Source organism: Passer domesticus, chromosome 3 (genome assembly GCF_036417665.1).
Source record: "Passer domesticus isolate bPasDom1 chromosome 3, bPasDom1.hap1, whole genome shotgun sequence".
In the NCBI taxonomy this organism is placed as follows: Eukaryota; Metazoa; Chordata; class Aves; order Passeriformes; family Passeridae; genus Passer; species Passer domesticus.
This window is the reverse complement of record NC_087476.1, coordinates 24,067,674-24,090,751: the sequence shown is the minus strand read 5'-3', so window position 1 is coordinate 24,090,751 and position 23,078 is coordinate 24,067,674. Positions and strand designations below refer to the sequence as shown.

The following is a 23,078-nucleotide window of genomic DNA, read 5'->3' as shown; positions in this document are numbered from 1 at the left end:
TCTGAAGTCATTTCTGTTGCTAACATTAAGCATGGTTGGGCCATACGAGGGTGTTCAGACAGAAAAAAAAGGGTAATCTGGAGTTGGCAGGATGTTGAAAAGCAAAAGGAACACATTCAAGGGGCGGTTAAGGCTTGGGGAATTGAAAGGAGAAACTGGGCAGCTTTAGCAAATGGACAGAAAACGGTGACAGCTTTGATTATCAGTGCTGTCTTCCAGTTCTCAAACAGCTGAACGTTTTCAATTCCAGTACATCTACAAAAGCAAACAGCAGCGTGGTTGTTGGGTTTTTGGAGGAGGGATAGTTTGTACTTTTGGAGGAGAAAGAGGAGTCACCTCTGCAGTGGCAGGGACTGGGAAACATTACTTTAAAGAGACAACACAAATCAAGATTTCCAAAAGCAAAAGCAAGTGCCTAAATTTAGGCTTCGAAGTCCTAATTTAAGAACAGAGAAAGTGGCTGTTTTCCAGAAAGGCTGAGCAGCCAGGCCTGACAGCACATTTCTCTCAGAAGCCAGAACAATTATTTAGATGCCTATTTTGGGGATTTTATTAGAACTCAAGTTCAGGCACTTAGCTGTGAAAACTGGGATCTGTTTCAGGGAGTTCTTGAGCAGCCGGGTGAGAGCTGGAGCATCCTTCTGAAAGGGAGCAGGCTCCCAGTGCTTTGTGCTTTCAGCTTAAAATGTTTTTTTTCTGCTGCTGTTTGACTTGCTTAAATAGGGTGCCATGGGACAGAAAGCAAACCTTTATATTTTTGCGCATCATCTTTGCACCTGGAAAGTTGCTCCAAGAAGAAACTCAAGAAACACCATCAAAATGTGATGAAGAATTCTTAAATTACTTCATAGCATAAACCCTCTAGAAGGCATTTTTGTGGAAAGCATAGGAGAGAATTTCCTTTGAAGGGCAGAAGCTGGTTGAAATCCTCCAGTATGTAGTAGCTGTTTCCTCAGAGAATAGTTTCTGTGTATTAGAAGAGCAGACTGTCCATGCTGGTAGCCTGCGTGAAGCTTTCTATAAATAAATTTTTGAAATGTATTCTACATTAAAAAAACCATGTTTCTGTATAGGCTTTAAACTGTATTTTTGATTGTTACACCAAGAAGCACCGGCACTATCAATGTCTGGACTGAGCAGTAGGGCAGAGCTTCACGTCTTCTGCCCAAATATTTGGGTGCCTGCTGGAGCATGGTGGTTGTCTCAGCTCGTAGTACCAGAAATGAACCCAGGATGCTAAAAGATCCATAAAAACCTGTCTGTCAAAATCCAGAGGATTATTCAAAATGTAATATTATAATGATGTTGCTCAGTCTTGTTGGGACAAGGTGCAAGTTTGTTATGTTTGTGTTGCAGAATTAAAGTCCAGTAATTTTGCTTGTTTAAAGCATCAAATAGGGTTTTTTTCTGGATTAGATATGTGGACTTGAAGGAGTGAAATGTCTTCCAGGCTGTAAGCCTGACTGCTTCCAGATTCTGATCCAGTTTGCCCTGGTCAAGTACCTTACTACACTGGTAAAATTTGGTGGCAGAGAGGATGATTTATTTTTCCATTGTTGAAAGGCAAGTTAGGAAAAAATAACTGGTATATAAAGAGGTACGTGTTTTAAAAAGCATTTGTGGCCCAGTTGGGTCTTTTTTCCCTGACTGTAGTTGCTGAATTAGGCTATGGATGTAATCAGTCATTTTCTGCAAGGCCTTTGACACAGTGCCCCACAACATCCTTCTCTCTAAATTGGAGACATATGGATTTGATGTGTGGATTGTTCACTGGAAAAGGAATTGGCTGGATGACCACATCCAGAGGGTACTGGTCAGCAACTCAGTGTCCTGGTGTACACAGTGGTGTCCCTCAGGGGTCCTGGTGGGACCAGTACTGTTCAGTGTCTCCATCAGTGACACGGACAGTGGGATCGAGTGCACCCTCAGCAAGTTTGGCACTAACCAAGCTGAGTGGTGTGCTTGACATGCCTGGGGTGCCATCCAAAGGGACCTGGACAGGCTCAAGAAGTGAGTCTTGGGAGCTGCATGAGGTTCAGCAAGGCCAAGTGTGAGGTCCTGTACCTGCTCTGGGGAAGTCCACAACCATCAGTGTGGTTTGGGGGATGAAGGGATTGGGAGCAGCCCTGCTGAGAAGGTCTTGGGAGTACAGGTAGTGGAGAGCTGGCAGCACGTGCTTGCTAACCAGAAAGCCAGTTGTGTCCCGGGCTGAATCAAAAGCAGCGTGGCCAGTAGGATGAGGGAGGGGATTCTGCCCCTCTGCTCTGGTGAGACCCCACCTGGAATGCTGCATCCAGCTTGGGGTCCTTAGCACAGGAAAGACATGGACATACTAAAGTAGATCCCAAGGTTAGTGAGAAGGGAGCACCTCTCCCTGTGGAGACAGGCTGAGCAAGTTGGAGCTGCTCAGCCTGGAAAAGAGAAGGCTCCAGGGAGATCTTATTGTGGCCTTCAAGTACCTAAAAGGGGCCTACAAGGAAAATGGGTACAAACTTTTGGATAGGGACTGTAGTGTTAGGACAAGGGGCAATGGTTTTGAACTAAAAAAAGGCAGATTTAGACTAGATGTAAGGAAGAAGTTTTTTCAGTGAGGGCATTGGAGCACTGGAACAAGTTGCTCATAGAGGTGGTAGATGCCCCATGCACAAAAACCTTTATTGGATGAGGCTCTGAGCACCTTGAGTGCAGGATGGTGGGGTAGTTGGACTAGGTAAGCTTCAAAGGTCTCTTCCAAACTGAACCGTTCCATGATTCTGTGAACAGTGTGCCTTGTTGTGGGATGACTTGTAGCTAAAGGAGCATTGCTGCTGATCCGCTCATGTATGTGGTCAGCTGCTGCATTTGCTTACCTTACTTCCAGTATTAGGAATTAGGCCAATCACAGTGTTTCAAATGGCCACTGGTTTAATTTTTCTGGGAGTCGATGTTTCTCTGAATTGGGAAACTATTCTAATTTAAAAAGAACCCTTGTAGTTGCTGCTGTTGAAGCAGTGTTTAATGTTGTGTGGCTGTTGGCAGGAGACTTGATGCATTTTCACATGACCCCCACTGGAACAAAAGCAGATTGTTTCCTTCTGTTTTTCTGTTACACAAATGAGTTCCTTTTGAAACAATTTCTTTTTCTGCAAATTCTGGAAATCGACACCAGGAGTAGTTTTTCCTTTGCTGTGTCTTTTACAATCTGCTGTTGGATAATTCTGGCACAAAAAGCTGCTTTGGGGTACTAGCCCAAAGAAGCTGAGACCTTTGCAGAGAGCCTCCTGCTCTTGGGGAATGAGTTTTTCTTCCAGTTTCATAGAGGGCTTCAATGTGGACTTTCATTTCTTGCTGTCTTTACTACAGCTAGGCAGAGTTTGTTTCTGGTTTCTAAGTTGTTTCCTTTACATACACGCATTTTTAGTGTCCAGTAAATGTTGCAATATATATAGCAAGTCACTTCTGGATTGAGCTTTTTTGTATATTTTAGTATAACAAACCTTTGGTTTTGTACCAGCCTCTGCCATCTGAAGCCTTTGCCTGAGAAGCAAGGTTGAAGTCAGATGCAGATTATTGGCTGATGCAGTGCTGCATAACTAGACCAATTAGTACTGGATGAAAAGAGCAACAAATTGTTTAAGTGGGGATCTCAAACAACAAAAGGAATCATCCAGCAGGGAGTGGGTTCTGTGGCAATATTTAATAGCTGATAAATGAAAAAAAAAGGGGGACAAAAAAAGGTGCTTTCTCTAAATATCTTTTTTTCTCCTTGTAATTATATACTCATTTCTCACAGCCTTCCTGATGTTCATGCTTCTGGTGACACAAGTTATATTTCCTTACTCCTGAGACACCAGTGTGCCAGTGCTGTGGCCATTCACACAGGTGCTCACAGTACCATAGCTGGTGAGGTGACATAATCCCAAAAATGCACTTTATTCTGAAGTGTTTGCTTTCTTGGGCTGGGCTTCTTAAGTCAGAAAATAAAACCAGTATGAATTAGGGCTGCAAAATACTTTTAACACTTCTGGTTATTTCGATCAGGCCCTTTAGTTTGTGCCTGGTGACCAGATTCCAGTGATGTTTCTGTGGCTTTCTGCAGTCCCAAGCACTGTGGCACGGAAGGGGAATTCTCTTCTGTGTGTTCCTGAGATCCTGCAGGGAGCGGTGCCTGGGGCCCTGCAGTGGAAGGGAAGGAGAGCACAGAGTGAAATGCAGGACCCGAGTCCCTTGTATTTGCTTGGGCCCATGGGAAGTCAAAGCCCCTGCAGGCCTTCCAGCACTGCCTCCCAGTGCCCCTTGGCACTGGGCAGAAAACTGAATTTGGATCCTGCTTGGCTTTTCTTGTTGGACCTGGATGAAATTGAGGTTTCAGTCCCAGCTGACTAAAACCAGAGGATATATGATTAATTTAACTTGCATAAATCATAAATCCCCTAGAGATGGGATTTTCACAGGTGGAAAGAAGATTCTTCTTTAGGTAGAACTGAAAAAATAATACTAACTTTTTTTTCATAGCAAGTACATATAAGCTTGTGTAATTGTTTTGGTTGGTGCTGTGGGTATGCTGACTGACAGCTGGTGTTGCTTATGTTATTTTGTCATAGTTAAAATTGTTCTTAATATTAGTACTTTAGGAAAGGAGAAACAATGTGAAAACCATTGTATTAGAAGTGGGTAAAATTTTATTAGTGAACATACAGTAAAGTTCTGGATAGAAAAGAGGAAATTAGAAGAGTTGGATTTTTTTTTGTTTTGGTTTGGTTTTTTGGGTTTTGGTGGGTTTTTTTAATTTGTTTTTTCTTAATCAAGAAGAAAATTACTTCCTCTTCTCTTGAGAACAGCTTTGTGCACACTTGTCCCTGCTTGTGGACAGTTGCTGCTTCTTTCCTGCTTTAACCCTAGTGGGGTACCACAACGTGAGTGCCTCTGTGTTATCAGGTGCTACCAATAAACAAATAAACAGTGGCCGTGTGAGGACCTGACAGATGACATTTGAATTACTCTACTGATTTTGGATGAATTTTATTTGGTAATGTCTTACCAGTAAGCAGTTTGTGGAACTGGAGATGCTCATGCTACGAGATGCTGTTTTCTCCCTGGACTCTGCAGCCCTCACTGTCCCTGGGTGACTGTTGATCTCTTGGTTTTATGGGCTGTTAATCAGAGCTGTAATCAGTCACCTATCTGCAGGTGATAGCAGAGACAGTGTTTACTTTTTTCCTCCTTCCCTCCTCTTCCCTAGCTAGCCTTGCTAGTTATTTGAGACTCTTTGTTAAAATAGCTTCATAGTCTGTATCTGAAAATTTCAGTGTTGCTGGCTTTCTCAAAGTTCAGTCCTCCTCCTCACTGAGGGATCTTTCAAGATGCCAGCTTTTGTTTCCATGTACAAAATACAGAACTAGAAAGAACTTCAGGTTAATCTGAACTCATTATTTTAAGCTTCTGTGCACCTATAACTATGATTAAGTGCTTCAGTGGGAAATGTAGCTCATACACCAATGACTCTCTGAGACTAGAATAAGCTTTATGTACTTAATATGTGCTGAGAAAGTCCTTTATGTTTGCTGGAATTTTTGCATACTAGTATATTCTTTGTTAACCCTAACATAATGTGTTTAGATGCTGAACAGTAAACTATTTTCCTGAGCAGAAAAACTAACTTTCTCCTTTTCTTTCCATTTCAGTAGCTTGTATAATGGAACTTATGGATAAAACAATCAATAGTTACTTTGATGTTTGGCTTGGACCCAGAGGTAAGATGTCTCAAAAGTTAATTAAAAAACGCATTAATAAAAATCATATAATATAATAAATACATAAATAAACGGATCTTCTTAGAACATAAGAAACATTTTTCCTCTAACTTGATATTGACAGGTGACTACTTTCTTTAGGATCTGCAAAGCATCAAAATGTCTGAACAGTGTAATAAATAAGAGTCTATTCAATGCTCCTAATATTTTGACCTGAAGAGGTCATTCTTCTTACTATCAGTTAAGATCGTGTTGTTTGTCTTAGAGGGTGACATACCTCACTCAGATCTTTGCTGCTTTCTTTTTTTAATTTAGTAATAGCTTTTATTCTAAAAAAGCTATTTAATTTACATTTAATGAAATTTAAAAAAATACTCTTGTCTTCATAACTAGATCTTCTCTGGAATTTTTCACTAAAAATATATATATTTTTTGAGAAACACTGCTTCTTTGAAACCATTCTTTTTTGAAGCAGCAATAGTTTTGGTAGGTTTTGCCCAGGGAAAAACCCTGCAGGTAAAGAACTGCAGTCCTGGTCAGTGTGAGATAGCCAGAGACTGTGGAACCAGGACGAGCAGTGGCCTCATGCTGCAGGCTTGAGTAGGATGGTCCAGTTCCACCTGGTCCTGACCAGGGGGATTGAATGGCTGCATCCTGCACAGAGTGTGCAGAGCAGTGCTGCTCAGTGGCATGTGCTTTCTTCTTCTGACTGCTGCAGTAATGCCTTTTCTCTGTCCCACTCAAGATCCAGTGATGGTGCCCCTTCTTCTCAGGAGAAAGTCTGCAGGAGATGGAACAAGCCTCTGATTCTTCTAAGTGTGTTTTCTGTTTGCTTTTTTTAGTATCTTGGTGCCCTTGTTGCCTCTCTCTTCATACTAAGCCTGTTTAAATTAGCCTGGATGTTCTGATATAACATATTGCATGTGCTGGCATATGGTCTCTGTTTGCTGTATGAGAAAAATCATGAACCATAAAGGTGGCAAATCGAAACAATTCCCTGCCTTGCCTACCCACTTTCCAACCTACAGTTTTAAGGCCTCCTTTCATACATTCAGGATCCATGTATGACTCCTTTAAAACTAAGTCGAGACTGTGAATGACAGCATTACTTGAATTATTCATTTATTGTTTGGTTAACTTAGTTTCAGTACTTTGGGATGACTTTAGTGAGAGGAGTGAGGTACTGTGCTGTTGCTGGGTATGGACAACACAGATGTGGTTCAAAAGGATCGCACTAATGTTCCAAGTAGTCCCCTAAAATTCTCTGATGGAGGGTGGTTTATGTGCTTTTCCTGAGAAGCTGATGCATTGCCAACCAGACTGGTAACTCAGGCAGGACTGACTGCTCTGTGTACCATTGCTCATACAAGGACTCCAAAATTTAATTCTTTCTAATAGCACGTACGAAGTCTAATTGTGTTAGGATTGAGTGGAAAATAATTATTAGGATCATCCACCTATAACTACAGAGGTATCTGGTTCACTCCTAGGTTTGCTGACTCTAGGAAATAAGATATGTACCATCAGGAAGGGTTGGTTTGAGAAAATCTAGGGGAGAGATTTGTAGAAGCTTTTCTTTATAATTATCTGTGGTATTCAAGTGGGTGACAGTTCTGAATGGTAATGAGTATTTAAAAATAATAGTAGTAATAACTTAAGAATATTTTTGCCTTAGGAAAATAATTATTTCTGCTTTCTTAAATATGTAAATAAAATTGTTGTTTGTAATTAGCAACGTGGCCGTTAGCAAAAGGGCTTTGCTGCATTTCCTTTGTCTTTCTTTGGTATTCCAGCACTGGAATAATTTTGGGTACAATTATTTTTAGTTGTGTTGAATTCTCTCCTTACAAAATCTGAGTGTTTGTCTGTTTTTGTTTGTTTGTTTCAGACCCCAGAGTAAAAGGATGGCTTCTTCTGGAGAACTATACACCTACCTTTATCTTCTCAGCCTTGTACTTACTGATTGTATGGCTAGGACCAAAGTACATGCGGAACAAGCAGCCCTTCTCATGCCGGGGTATTCTAGTGGTCTACAACCTTGGACTTACACTGCTTTCTCTGTATATGTTTTATGAGGTAAGAGAAAAAGGATTGCTCAGGCTTATTTTGCAGAGTCTGTTTTAATTACATTGGCTCATGTTGAAAGTAGAGCAGTGCCTCTGAATGCAGGAAGCATCTGCAGAAGAGGTGCAACCATTTTCAATGTCACTTGTCTGGGAGGAAAACCCTAATTGTAATGTTACCTCTAAGGATGGTGTGAGACAAACCTTGCCTTAAATATCTTTGCAGACCTTGGTTAGCAATGTTACAAATGCACTTTGCTCAGTGAGAGCTAGTGAGGTCCTGATCCTTCAGCATGAACTTGGCTGCTTCTTCAGTAATGTCTCCTTGCTCAATGTGATTGTGCTGGTGGACTGTACAAAGTACTTTGTAGCAAAACTGTGGCTTTATCTGCAGGGCAAAATGTTTTATTTATTTGTGTTTAATCATGCACACACTCCTCGCATCTATTTCTGTAAGCTTGCAATAGGTTCTTTTGCATCCTCTTAGTCTTGCTGGGAAAAAAAATGTTGCTGAAAAGTGCCATTGTGATTCATCTGTTTCTTTGAGCTTAAAAATCTAAACATAAAAATAGATTTCAGACTGAATTGAACTTTCTGTGGACTTATTTTCTTTTGTAAAAACCCAAAGATTTAGGCAGTGTAAAGTTTTCCACTTCCCAGAGAGCTCTTTAGCTGCTTTTACTCAGAACTGTCTGCTTTTGTTCAAGTGAAAATGAGGAACTATGGTAGTGTAAATAATAATGTGGTCAGAAAATTACTCTTTTGCTTTAATGTACAGAATATTCTGGCACACTCTTAACCAAAGTGTTTCTTCTTTCTGTAAGGAGGTATTTCATTTTCAACAGCCTCTTTTCAATTCTTTCACTACGGTCTATTCAAATACAACCTAGGACTAAAACTACTAATCTCTTTTTTTTTTTTATGAGCTTAGGAGAGTATATAAGTTGTGCTTCTCCTTTAAGTTTGTAGTTAATTCTATAGTGTTTTACAAGGGGAGTGTTTAGAGATGAAGGGATTTAAATTCAATGTTGTTTCTCTTGTGTAGTGAATTGTCTACTCAAAATTTATTGGGTTGGTTTATTAAGAAATTTGATACTTAATTGTTCAGTTGGGAGCAGTAGGATTCAGGATTCAGTAGGTACTTGGAGGAGCAGTTGGATTCAGTAGGTACTTGGAACTACTTGTGTTCTTGATGTGCTTACATTTCTAAATTCCTTGTCAGGGTGTTATAATCCAGAAAAATGTGTGTTGATTAGTTTAATTTGTCTAAATGTAGCGTTGATGTTGACTTCAATATCCATCTGCATCATTTGATGCATGTATTATTTACAGTTATTATAGTGATCTGTTGTTTTAACCTCCAGTAAAGTGAAGTGCAGACTTTTCTTCAGTTGTACCAAGTGTGAATACTTGGAATAATACTCATAGCTTCTAAATTACTGTAACATTCTGCTGTATTACAAAACCTGCTGGTAAATTTGAACGTGAGAAAATACCTGAACTGTTGATCCTGTAAATGTCTTTTTCTTGCTAACAATAAACTGGTTACTAAGGGAAGACTGTTCATTATATGCTGAAGAAGTCCTCATACTTGTAACCAGATAAATAGCTTTTATATTGTGGAGCAATGACACAACTAAAATACAGTGAATATTAAGACCCCTCCTTCCTGTATAATAAAACACTTAATATGAAAATGAGTGTTGCTCTTAATCTAGTATTATCCATATGGAACTGTTTGTTAGTATTGTAAATATACCTTCTCCTTGTAAATGGACATACATGAAGCTAGAGCATTATGAAAATTATTAAACACATTATAGTGGCAGTAAAATGTGGTTGGCAGCACTTATAAGCTGGATGTGAGGGCAAGTGGTGCTCTGCAACAAGGGGCTGATCCCATAAAAATGATGCAAAGCAGAGAGCCATGCTGACTTAACACCACACTGCTTGATGTTTGCAGGGAGAGAACTAAAGGGCATAGGGAAAAATTGGGTTCTTGCACCTCTAGGTATGTTCTCTATCTGAAGTATCTGCACAGCATGTGATACCCTTGCTCATATCTCATCAGTCGTGGAAATTTTCCTTTGAAGGATTAGCCATATATCAGTACTTTATAGTACACTTACTTGCTTTTAAGACAGAAAGAAGAGGAACAGCATTCAGAAAACTAGAGTAACTCCCTGTTCTCCTCCTTGTTGTGAGGAGCTCTCAAAACTCCATTTTGAGTTTCAGTTGGATTGAAATTTTTCAGTCCTACTGTGAGGGAAATCATAAAATGTCACCATTTATGAACTTCTTTAGTAGCGTGTCTGAAAAGAAGTTGCTTTAATAGCTTGTGTAGAATACACCCGAAACCCTACTTTGAAGTTTTTCCTGAGTTACACCTATGGTGATTCAGGTCGTGAGTCATAGCATCACAGCTCAGTTTGCATATTATGTGACCAAAACAAGATGTTAAAGTGAGGTGTCCTCCCAGCTGGGATGAAAAGGATGACCTGCTTGGTTTTCTGACCTTTATGTCTGAGTGATTGTAAGCAATAACATGGGGGAATTTGGCATCATAGGATTCGTGTAACTCTAGGTGTTGTGTACTTTGGTCTAAAATCACTAGAAATTTTAGAGCTGTTATGTGGAATTCCTAAGAGTTTCTGTCTGTGCTTGCTATACCTTTTTATTAGAATATTTAATGACTTGGCTGGGTTTTGGTAATTGCAGAGAAGTGGATTGCTCTTGTCCCAGACAATATAACAGACAAGGCACATCCAGGGGAGCTGGAGAGGTTTTTCCAGGCTAATTTGTCACATACTCCAGCAGGACAGGATGTTCTTTAGGGACAAACAATGCTGTATTCTGTAAAAATCTACAATGCTTGGACTTTAAGGAGGAATAACACTCTTAAGTCTCAGGCAGGGGCATCAAGGAATGGCTTCCTGCGTGTGGAGAAGGTGCTAGCAGGGCCTGGCAGTGGGGGTGTGGGACATGGGCTGATCACCTGCTGGCTGGCACGCCTGTCTGAGGAGCTGCAGGAGCAGCTGGAACAGCAGAGGCAGCGCTGCTTCCCCTGTGCTGCTGCTCTGTGTGGGATCACAAGGTGTCTTGCAACCCCTGGCTGTGCAAGGGCCCCTGCCTCTGCTTCAGTCTCAGCTGGGTAACTTAGCTGAGAGGGGAGAGTGCCAGGTACCCAATTACACTGCACACAGACCTGTTATTTTGGGGGAGTTTGTTAGCAAAACTGGCCAAGTGATCTGGATCACCTGGGCTTACATTAGAGAAAACTGGTCAATGATGAAAGCTCACTTTCTTAAGTGATCTCTTTACTGTCCTTTTTCTTCATCTGCAAAATTCCCTACTGAATCTGCCTGAGAAAAGTTTTAGGTTTTCCTGATGAGTGAGGTGTTGCATGTGCTGTAGGAAGAGTGTAGGAAGCAGGGGACTCTGTGCAGAGGTGCTGTGTCACACGAGCCATGGGTGGCAGCTGGGCTGCTCTTTCCTCTCCCCTTTCTTTCTCCACCCTCCTGAAGCTCTTATCTCTGCCCTGGGGTAACTGCATTCATGTAAAGATAAAGTTCTCTATCTGTGCAGGCATGTGCTTGCTTTGATCAGAGTTAACTTCTGTTTCTCCTCATTCTAATCTAGCTCTGTTTTGAGCCTTGTAAACCCATCACGCCCTGACATTGTGATGCAGTGCTAGGTCCCTTATCTGCCCCTCTCCAGTGAGTCTCAGACTTTAGTTTTATCATGAGAAAAAAACAAAGTCCTCCACAGTAACACCTCTCCTCCACCCAGTCAGACTGGTATTAGTGTCCTGGCCTATTTTGGTAGCAAAGGTGATAAAAAAGCATGGGCCACAGCATTTCAAAGAATTCAGCAACAGAATTACAAAATGAAAGAAATAGGAAAAAAGAAGACTTCATTGCAGGGGAAGAAAGTATGTGTTTCAGCACAAATGGAATCTTGAACTGCAGGTTTTCCCCTGAGCTGAGGGGCTTAACATTGAATTTGAGTACCATTTTAATTGGCTTATGAACTGTCTTTTTGTGCTGCTTAGAAACCATGTGAAGTGGTTTGTTCAAGTGCAAATGGCTATAATTGGCCTTTTCTGGACATGTTAATTTCTCAAGAGAAGATTGCCTGTGGTTGTCCATCAGCAGTGCCATCAGCAGGCCTGGACTCCTGCCAGCCTGAAGACCAAGGACTTCTGGAGAGAGCGGGCATGGAATGAAAGGTTGTCTCAAGGCTGTGTTGGCAGAGGAGCCTCTGCTCTGTGTCTGGGCAAGTTTCAGACCTGCTGTACAGTGGTGTCAGGAGGTGTTGGAAACGCTGGCCATCCAGGGAGCAGACCACAGCAAGTGTGAGCAAGGACTTAAATGCACTGCTGGAAATTTCTGACCCCTCCTTACCACTGTTATGGTGGCAGGGAAGCAGCTTCCTGCGACTGCACACCCGTGCATAATGGAGCCATTTGTGGTCATGTTTCAGAGCGATCTCTTGGTTTTGTTTTCTGAAGCCTTCCAGCATGGGATGGAAGCATTGTGGGTGCAAGAAATAAGGATGCCAGGCAAAGGAGCAGCTGGCTAAATGGGGAAGATGATTTATATGTTGTATGTTGCACTGAGTAAAGTTTGTGGGCAGCAACAGCAGTTTGTGGGCAGCTGTAGCATCTTCTAACCAATTAGTTCATTCTGGAAAGTGGGGGAATAAAATTATTTTTCTGACTATACTAGCTATTTATATGATAAAAGATGCTGACATTTCCTACAAATGTTGCTTTTCTTATGTCATTTGTGGCTGTGAGAGTATTACAGTTCCTAGCATACAATAATATGTTCTTTTGTAAACAAGGGAGTACTCAGGTTGAGGTGAAGCCACTGCTCATGGCCACACTGATGCCATTGTCCTTCAGAGCGGTGGGACCCATGGAGACACCTTTGGTTGCATTACACTTTAGATGGTGAACCTGTACTGCTTGCAGTGCTGTGGATTCACTATGCCAGCTTTTACTGGGAAGAAGTTTATGTAGTGCAGCATTAATGATGGATGTTGTTGGGATTAATTACAATGTAAACAATGTGATAATCCTTCTATTCCTAACACTTCCTTGAACTATGAGAAAACATCTGTAAGCTCTTAACACGATCACAGCACAACGTGGTGTTCTGTCTGGGGGACTGGCGGGCGCTTGCAAGGCACGCAGTCTTCCCTCGGTGGCTGAAAGTGGCTGGGTGCAAAGCTTGCTCTGGGCACAGCTGGGCCTTTAGCAAGGTACCACTGCTAAACTGGTGTCCTCTGCAGGGCCCTGCAGCCAGGAGAGGAGTCCTTCCATGGCTGCCTTCCCTTTGTTGCTTGGGTAGGGAAAGTGCCTGGGTCTGCTGCTGATGTGCTCGGCTGCCCTGCCCTTGCTGTGGCAGGGTGCTATTGATTTATCTCTAATACAAGAGATGCTTTCAGATCTGTATATTATGATATAACTAGATGTACATTTTTCCCCCTAAATTGCAGCAATAATACTATCTCAGAAGGTCAAAAATAATGACCTAGGCTGACTGAGTATTTTAAAAGGTAATTTAGGAGGAAAATGAGGCGTGAAGAAAATAACTTTGGGGAAAGGTAGATCATTTAAGTGATAATCTTTATTGAACCTTTTAAAATTAGCTTCCCGTTCACAGTTCTGAGCAGCATTTAGTCATACCAGTTATTGTAGTCCTTTAATCAAGTGATCTTTTAAAATTACTTTTAGTGTAAGGAATTTCTACTGTGGCTTTGCAAAGCTGTTTTTTATCCTGCAGATAGATAAGGCCAAAAGCATACAACTTGCTTCTGCCTTTCAGATGTTTTATGAGATACCTAAAAATTTTTTTTTTTCACTTGGGAGTTGCCTCAAGTTGTTACTCCTCTCCAAGAGGAGTATGACCAAGAGGAAGAACATGTTTATAAACAGTATTCAATGGTCCCTTCTGTTGAGCTGTTAAAGGAGATATTAAAGCATGTCTTTGCACATGTTCCCTTCTCCCATTCAACCTTCAACCTGTCCTACCATCTCCTACCATTTGTGAAAGGGTGAGAACATCCAGCATGGATCTTGTGTCTCTAGAGATTAGAGCCAGCCCTCCACAGCAGACACCCTGTCATCTGTCATGACTAATAGCTGGTCATTACTCTTTATAGCAACTCCGTTATGTTTGAGGTGTTACTTGTTATGCCAGGAAGTCAGGCAGGCAGTGGCATATCCTGCAGAGGAAGTCACTTACGTTGGGAAGGATGTAATGTGCTTGATGAGTGAATTGCTTAAAAAGATCTTGAAGAATGGCAGTGCAGTGAAGCATGTGTTGTTAGCTGTTAAGGAGAGCAAAGCTGAAAATATGCCCTGTCATGTGGTTGAAAAAACTGTAGTCACATCTCTTGAGTATAAAATTTCTTAAAGATGTAGCTCTTTCCAAAAGTAATCAGAGGAAAAATGTGTTTACTGAACTTTGGTTATTTCTTTTCTCTAACAATGAGATCATCAGCAAAGAAGGAGACTTCACTCTGAAAATGCTCCCACTGTGGGATAAGTGGGAATAAAATGTTTTCTCCTGTTTTTATTCTGGTATACCCCAATTGGGAGAATTTATTAATTCACCCTTTGCTATGATTCAAGTCATTGCTTGGGACTTGAATTCCACCTAATGCTACCCTCAGGTGCTCAGGATTTTCTTGACACCAGATGTTTGGGCAGAGCCACTGTGGGTTTGCAGGTGCCATGGAGTTCAGCCTCTTCCCCAAATAACAATTTATTTTTTTATTTGCTCAGCTGGTGACAGGAGTATTGGAAGGAGGATACAATTTCTTCTGTCAGGATACACACAGTGGAGGAGAGGCTGATATGAAGGTACTGTAATTGAGACTTAGAGATGGAAATGTTTCAAATTGTCCACTTGAGTGTAAGTGGAGAGCAGAACAGTATTGATTATGCACATTTTGGTTAAACTATAATATTTTTTCCTCCTTTTGCAGTACAATAGACAATGCACTGTCAGACATAATAGTTAATCTGTGATATATTCATGGCTGGTATTTTTGTAAGTAATTATATGCAAATTTTCAAGAGTCCCCAGGTCAAAAAATGAGGACCTGGTCTTCAGACTGTATCCAACCAGTTTGTGTTGAGGCTACCCTTCTCTTTCTGAGGTGTGGTGATGATTTCTTCTGGTCACACTTGTGACCTTTCCTTTACAGAGAGCACTGCAGCACCAGCTCTCATTAAGTATTTTCTTATTTCTGCCAGGAGAACCCAGGTGCACAGCAGTAGCCTCATGAAGCCGTCTTTGTCTTCCTGTTTTCTGCTGTAGCTGTAGATTTATACCTTGATATCTCCTATGGAGAACCCGAGGCAGAAGTATTACAGAAGCTCCCAGCAGTGTCTTCAAGCCTAGTGGTGCAGGACAGAACCTGGATTTTTAATCACTTAGATAACATAAGAGTTGAAAACCCCCACAATGTGAAATCCTTCTAAAACTTGTTTCCTCCTTCCAGATCATACGTGTCCTCTGGTGGTACTATTTCTCTAAACTCATTGAGTTCATGGATACCTTCTTTTTCATTTTGAGGAAAAATAATCATCAGATCACTGTTCTGCATGTCTACCACCATGCAACAATGCTGAACATCTGGTGGTTTGTTATGAACTGGGTGCCTTGTGGTCACTGTAAGTACTGGGTTATGGTGGGGGAACCTCTGCAACAGGGGCTTTGTTTTGGTGGTCTTTGGTGATCAAACCAAACATCTCTGGTACCTTCAGCTGCAGGATTTGTTCTGTATCATACTAAGCTTCTTTGCTGAATTGCGACTATTGTAGATGGTTGCAGGAATTAAGCTGCCAGCACAGCCTCTAGGGAAGGAATGTCTATGTAGATTGAAGAATTTGTGTGGCAGTGTGACATTTATCAGGTGCATTACCCCAGGTCAGATACCCATGCAGCTTGGTTTCTCTATTTTTGCTGTAGTTACAGACCCTCTGATGAAAGTCAAGCCAGAAGCTTGTTTCAGCTGTAAAACAGCTAAAAGTGACTCTAGTCCTTGTATCTGTAAAATTCACTTGAGATATTACTTTTTTAAATTTAATCTCATTGTACCACTGGCCAGAACAAATAATTTCGATTAAAATCTTGTCCCCTGAGCTCTGATGAACATGAGCAAATTAATCTTAAGTGGAAAATTTTCATGTTTCTCTCGTCTAAATCCTGCTAACCTTTGGCCATCTGACTTTAATTCTTTACTTCTACTGCATTTAGCTGGCATCTAGTTTCCTAACTGCATTATCATGGCTTAGCTGTGGTTAGGATGTGCAGTTCATAGGTACTGGCTTTGTTGAACACTCCATTCAAGAGAAACCTTTTCAAACCTGATGGATGTGAGCTACAGGCAATGCAGACTAAGAGGCTGCATTCCTCAGGAGTCTGGTCTCTGAGCCAAGCAGCATAGAAACTTGTATTTGTTTTGTGTTGTCAGCACAACAGTGAGTAATACTGAACTTATAAAAAGTCTGCATCTGGAAACACATTCTCCTCCAAGGAAGTCAGTCCTTGTTCATACAGCAGTCAAAACTGTGTCTGTGTAGAATCTATCTTGTGCTCATGTGGTCTTGAAAACACTTTTGTACTATTTCTAGTCATGTGTTTTTCTTCTTCCAAGCTTTATGTTCTGTTATGTAATCACAGCTCAGTGCAGTTCGGTGTTAAGCTAGAAGTTTCTTTAGTGACTAAAGATGCTGTAAACAAGGGCAAATAAAATAGCTAACTTGCAGTTTCTGAAGGTATCTGAAGCTTTTTGGTTATAAATTTAAAAATTGGCTCCTGCCTGGAAGGAAGTGAAATCAGCCTAAAAGTAGATGGGCGAAGCTATTGATTGGTTGGTACGTGAGCATTCCTCCTTTTTATCAGTTTCCTCATTTCCCTTGAGAAACTATGATATAGTTGTAAAAAAAGAGTAATTTGAGGAAACAAAACCAGAAGGCTGGTGTAAAGCACAAAGCTGCAAAGCAGCTCAGCTAGTCCATTGGGTAGGGAGAATAAAAAACAGGGTAAAAAAAGAACCGTCTTGCTTTTCTTCTAAGAGAAATCATATTTTAAATAGTAACATTTTGAACTTGTTATTTTTGTAGGTTCCATGAAACAGCATGTTCCTTCCTGGTAATGTAGTGTACTTTCTTTTTCCCTTGCCCTTTTTTTAGCTTACTTTGGTGCCACACTGAACAGCTTTATCCATGTCCTCATGTACTCCTACTACGGATTGTCTGCTGTTCCAGCAATGCGTCCTTATCTGTGGTGGAAGAAGTACATCACTCAGGGGCAGCTGGTGAGTGGTTTGCTCTTCAGTGCTTCAGCAGGCTCTTGTAGTTCTGATGAGCTCCTCTTGTCTTTACCAGGTCAGGAAGTTTTGACAGGGGATAGAAGAAGAGAGAATGAGAGCTAGTACCTTCCACCTAGTGCCTACATCACCTTGGAAATCCAGCTTCTGCACATCTGTTTGCTCTGTTCTCAGGCCGATGGGGACTGGGGATGTACATCAATCAATGCTGGGGTCTGTGGGATCTTTCTCCCCCACACCATGTTGGGTGGCTAGATGCATTTGGGAGTTGCAGTGCTGGGATTTCTGGCACTCAGTAGCCAGGGAGGAGGCTTTTCTTACAAGCCCTCTTGAGCTAGCCTGCTCTTGGCTGTGCTTGGTTGGTCAGGCTGGGACAGACCAGAAACTGGGTGCAATGCCATCCACAGCTAACAAGGGCCATTCTAGTCCTGCAGGACAATGCCTTTTCTGTCCTACTTTTGCATGCAGTTGCAAGTGGTTTATTAAAAACTATTCAATATTTCTGCTCACTTTCTGCACTTTAAATGGGCAGATTTTTCCTCTTGTAATTCTGTGTTGGACTCCTTGTATCCGTTTGCATTGTTGCTAGTGGGTGCAGTGATGAAGCCTGACCACTGTGTGCTGGAGGTGGTAAGAGCAGTGAAATAAAGTAATACAGGACATGCTGTAGTGATACTGCACGAGAACCAGGTTTCAATGTGTACAACATGTCAGAACACCACAAGGAAATGTGCATGAGTGTTGTCTCTTCCCCATTTTGTAGGGGGAGAAACTGAAACCTATATTATTTTGTTATATTCTTCCCCCCCCACCCCACTCCTTCTCAGAGCTGTGAATAGTTTCAATAACATTTGCTGGTGATGATTAATAACATTTACTGCCAGCAATTCACAGTGTTGATTCTCAACATGTTTTTTTTTTAGCGCTGTTCTTCCTGAAGTATGGCTAAGTATTGTAGTTGAGGGCTCATTATTTTCATGGGAGGCATGGGGGGGTTGCTTTGGTTTGAGTTTTGTTTCTGTTTTTCTTTCCAGATTTAGGCTCTATTCTTTATCCTGGTTGTTCAAGTGCTACAGAGTACAGTGTCTGGGGGCTTCAGTTGCTACCCTGGCTATTGTCATAGCTGCTTTCACTTCCTTGCCTGCTCTGCATGCATAGCTGTTAGGGCAGCAAAATAGCAGAGCAGAACAAACAGTCTTTCCCTTTTTAAATAAACATTCCCTAATCTGGTAGCCTTTATGTGAGGATGAATTTTGCCTAAGGCCCTCTGCATCACATAAGCCCAAACTCTGTTTTTCCAAAATAGATAATTAAAGATAATTGGAACCTTATCCTCCTCCCTGGCTCCCCAGCTTCCCTGCAGCCTTTACCCCAAAAATTCTTCCACTGGAGCCATATGTTAGACAGTTCCTGTCTGTGGGAAGGGATTGCAGGGGTCTGTGTGCAGACCAAGTAACCCCAGGTCTTTTGCAGCTGAAGCAGTGAGATGCAGATCTACTCCATTAGGATGGTAAAGTCAAATCCCACTGAAGTCTCACTGGGAAGAAGGTGGTCTTTCTTCCTTGGGACGTTTATGTATCAGTTCTGCGTAAGTTCCTCTAATGTTCTAAAATGGAAAAATACAAATAAACATGCTTAACAGGATACCACAATCTGAATGTCTGCTACCTCAGGTTTATGGAGAAAACACTTGCCAAACACACAATATTACATACTCTTTAGTTGTTTTGGAAATTACTGTTGAGGTTTTGGTCACTCATGGGTTTTATCCTCCTTCCATTAATCTGCTCCATTTCTCTTATTTTTGTTTTCTCTCCCCAGATTCAGTTTGTCTTGACAATCTTCCAGACCAGCTGTGGTGTTGTTTGGCCATGTGCATTTCCTCAGGGGTGGCTGTATTTTCAGATTTCTTACATGATTTCTTTGATTATCCTCTTCACAAATTTCTATATTCAGGTAAAAGCAACATTTATCAACTCTTTCTAGCATTCTGCTGGCTGTATCTCACTGGAAAGCTGTGACAGAAAGATATGCTTGAAATGTCCTTTTGCTATCCTTCACTAACATGCATATGTTCTTGAAGTACTACGCTTGTGATCCACCCTCTACTTTCAAATCTTCTGATGCTTTGTACCCATAATTCAGAATGCTTAGTAATTTCAGTAAGCCAGTTATACAAAAAAATGGCTTATTGCAATTTTAACTGCAGGTAAGGGAGAGGAGGAGCTTTATCTAAGACAAAGCTTTCCAGTCTGAAATAAACCAGCAGCATGTGAACCTGTGAAGCACCCAAAGGAGTTGTTCATTTCTGCTTTTACAAGGGGAAGGCTTGGTTTTTAATCCAGGGAAATTTCCTAAACTTACAACATGCAGAAATATGGATTTTGTTCACTTCTACAGGCACCTTTTTGTATTTTCATATGGAAAATTAGTGGGTTTGGTTGTTTTTCTACAAATCTGATTTCATGTTTGAACAGATCCAGACTTGGTGTGTGTTATTCTGAGCAGTTCATAACTGGGCTCTGTACAAAGATGTACAACTACTGTCCACAGAAAATCTGGTACTACTGAATGCAGAAAATCAAACCAACAGGCTGCTGCCCCCAGACAAGCAAACTCTGTTATGTTTCAAATGTCATTTGAGAGATTTGGGTGTTTTGGTTCTGGAATGATTCATGGTGGGGATACACAGCAGGATTCCCTGTCTGTTCTTCTGGTACTTCTTAGAACCATGAATTCTATCACTTGCTGCATATGAACATGCTAATTAAACATTATAGTATATTCCAGATGTTACTTGATTTTCTTTGTCAATTTTGCTCATATTTTAACTTTTAATTGTTTAGATTCTTTTCACATGGAAATTTGGGGAAACGTGCTTTTGTCAGGCAGCTGAGCCCCTTTGAAAAAAACTTATGTATATTTTACTGTCTGTAATTTTTTAGTTTCCCTGATCCTGTCAGTTTTTGATTCTTGTGTTAGCCAATGGAAATTCCCATCACATTTCTGTCTCTGAACTTCTCTCACTTCTATTGTTTACCTACTTCTTCTGGCTTTCTTCAAGGTACTGTCACCTGCAGTGCCTCAAACCTCCTTCCTCACATGTCATTTTGAGTATATTCTTATCCCATAGTCTGCTCATAAAATTGCTTCCCTTGTTTCTAATTTACTGTTAGTATAACACTGCCATCGTACTGCCAAGCCTTTTTCTTTTCAAGTGAACTACTCCTCTCACTGTGATGAATGAAAGGCGTAGTGTAGTCTCATACACAAAAAGTGGTTGAGCTTGTTAGACTCTTACCACCGGCACAAGGTCTTTAAAAATGATGAATGCAAGTTTACTTTTGTGTTTTTAGAATTACTGTGAAGAAGTGGTTATTTGTATCTAATTAAACAAAACCATGTGTCTTTCCGTGTATTTTAGACTTACAACAAGAAGGCATCCTCGAGGAGGAAAGAGTATCAGAATGGCTCCACGGCCATTGCGAACGGGTACACAAACAGCTTTTCTTTCCTTGAGAACAATGTGAAACAAAGGAAACAAAGGAAGGATTGAAGACCAAACTGAAAAACCATTTTGATAACCCCAACAACAAAATCATCTGATTGTAAGCACAATGAGAGTTGTGCACTAATACTCTAATGGCTACTGTAACTATTCCTGCCTAGAATAGTGTGATTTATGTAGGACTTAACCAGTGCAAACACCCTAGAAACTGTATACAGAACATAAAAAAAGTAGGTTAAAGTTTAAAAATAATTCTGGGCTGTCACTGACCCTGCTATAGACTATGGAAGGGAGTATTATCATATTATCCGACACTGCTGTTGCCTTACTAGTCAATATGATAGGTGCTGAATTATGATTCACAATTTGAAAACACTGTAATCTAAACCTCCATTTTTTAACTATAGATCATGCATGTGATTGTAGAGGTAATTTGTATGATGCTGGTTTCAGTAGATAAACACACATGCCTTAAATTAAAAAGCAGGGCCCAAAGCTTATTACTGGTTTAAGAATTAGGGTATGTTTCAACTTTTCAGTTGATTGACTTTTTATCAAAAAGTCTCTTAGAAGAATCCATTGATCATTTTACTGTTCTGTATGTGATACACGATACCACGTATCTCTTACTCGATACAGTGAAATTGGAAATGGCACATTTAGTTTTGTATATTTGGCTTTAATTGACTCAACAGTCACAAAACAGATGGAAAAGTTATTTTACCTTTTTAATAGATCTTATTTTTTTATTTGAAGTACATCACTAACATAAAAGTAATTGGCGCTTACACAGTCGAGTAAGATTTAATATTGTCTCTAAAGTTTAGAGCATATACAGGGTGGACCCATCTATTCTTTTTACTTTTTTCTTTTTTTCTTTCTTATTTCTGAGAATTCTTAAATGCTAAATGAAGAGTGGTTTTTAATATGAAACTGGCAGTTTCAAGTGTTATTACCATAGCCATATCCATATTTTAGGAGCTACTGTTTTAAGTCTGTGACATATCTAAAAGTATATTTAAAAGTGGAGACAGAAAGATGCTGTTCTGATGGAATTGTCTGTATGTAAGTTGGTATCTGAACTGTTCTTCATGTAGCATATATTCACTTTCAAAATGTGCCTAACACAAAGATTTTTTTTCCCAAATAAGCAAGTTTAAACAGTTTAAGTCATAGCTAATGTTTTTTAAATGTTACTGAAATGTGCTGGAAATGTTTGTTTCTGTAATGTGAGTTGTGTATATCACTGGTAATGTTTTGGCTCGTTATCTAAGGATTTGGTTTGAGTGCTGGTTAAAGTTACTCCTTCTTGTAAAATGCTGTCTTGCACATATGAGGAGTCATTTGCAGAGCCAGTGTCTGTTGCTGGTATTCTGGTATCTTCCATGGTGGAGTCCATTAAGTTCTGAAAAATTGAATTGTGCAAGACATTCTGCTGGTCATTGCTCAAGTTTAACTATTTGGTTTTTTGATATTTATATAAATGCCAGTTTAACACATTTAATTGTTTTTAAATATTTTTTTAAATTTTTGCACATCTCTTAAGGAATTAATAAGTTCTCTTACTAGCCTTGTGGGTTTTCATTCCTCGTTTTGAAGGAGACAGTGTCTGTTATGTTTACATTATCAAAGCTTGTGCGTGTGTCTTCATTTCTAGGTACTGGTTTGCAGAGTCTTTACATAGCTCAGTACAGCAGCTATAATGTTCAAAATAGGCTGTCTAAATGTGCTAGAAATAAACTCTCGGCTCATCTGAATATACTTCATTGTTAATGTTTGACATGGTTTAATCATTAAAACACTTTTGATGATCTCTGTCTGAATTCTGTGGGATTTGTACAGATTTAATGCATTGCCCCATCCTGTGTCAGGCCAAGGAGCAGCCACCATGATGGAAGAACAGCTGCAGTTACTCAGGGACATTTAGTGTACCAGAGATTTGGCAACACATTCTTTACAGAAACCTTTGGCAGTTACTAAACACTGTTCCCTTGCCTGGCTGTAGAAATAGTGGTGTGTGTGATGGATTTAACTCCCGCTGGGATTACTGAATCACTGAATGCAGACCAGCCACAATAGCTTGAGATGAAGAGTGCCAGGAGCAAAGCTTAATGTGACTGAGAGGGGCTTCCTGCCTCAGCTGCCCTGTCTATAAAATGGGGATAATACCTCTCCCCAGAATGGGAGCATTTTTGCAATTTCCTTTTAGCACCCCTTGCCCCTAGGTGATTGTTTTAGAACCCTCTCTGATTTGAGTGTTTAACATTGCAACAACCCCAGATAGGCTGGTGATGGACTTGGTAAAAGAGAGCTACTTACATGGCTGTCTGTCTTTTCCCTTGCAGGCTCTTCAAACAAAAAACATAGACCAGGGAAATGGGTTTACGCTTTGTGTGAGAGGCTCAGAGATTTCATGCTATGTTGGTC

The 23,078-nt window shown here is 40.6% G+C and overlaps 1 protein-coding gene and 1 long non-coding RNA gene across 3 annotated transcripts in view; one reads left to right on the top strand and one right to left on the bottom strand.

Moving 5' to 3' along the window:
- The window catches only part of ELOVL5 (ELOVL fatty acid elongase 5), a 39,193-nt gene extending 16,731 nt beyond the window's left edge, over nucleotides 1-22,462 (top strand). The window contains exons 2-8 of one of the 2 annotated variants that reach the window (XM_064412206.1): nucleotides 5,664-5,732; nucleotides 7,621-7,808; nucleotides 14,589-14,666; nucleotides 15,311-15,482; nucleotides 17,007-17,131; nucleotides 18,965-19,099; nucleotides 20,568-22,462. In XM_064412206.1, the coding sequence (XP_064268276.1) occupies nucleotides 5,675-5,732; nucleotides 7,621-7,808; nucleotides 14,589-14,666; nucleotides 15,311-15,482; nucleotides 17,007-17,131; nucleotides 18,965-19,099; nucleotides 20,568-20,699 (888 nt within the window). In that variant the 5' untranslated portion in view covers nucleotides 5,664-5,674 and the 3' untranslated portion in view covers nucleotides 20,700-22,462. The remainder of the gene's footprint in view (nucleotides 1-5,663; nucleotides 5,733-7,620; nucleotides 7,809-14,588; nucleotides 14,667-15,310; nucleotides 15,483-17,006; nucleotides 17,132-18,964; nucleotides 19,100-20,567) is intronic. The other variant, XM_064412207.1, reaches the window with a different exon arrangement.
- LOC135296179 (uncharacterized) lies at nucleotides 16,345-18,970 on the bottom strand. Its single transcript, XR_010358227.1, has 2 exons — nucleotides 18,859-18,970; nucleotides 16,345-18,749 (listed from the first exon to the last, which is right to left on the bottom strand). It is a non-coding gene; the product is annotated as an uncharacterized LOC135296179 (long non-coding RNA).
- Nucleotides 22,463-23,078: the final 616 nt, after the last annotated feature.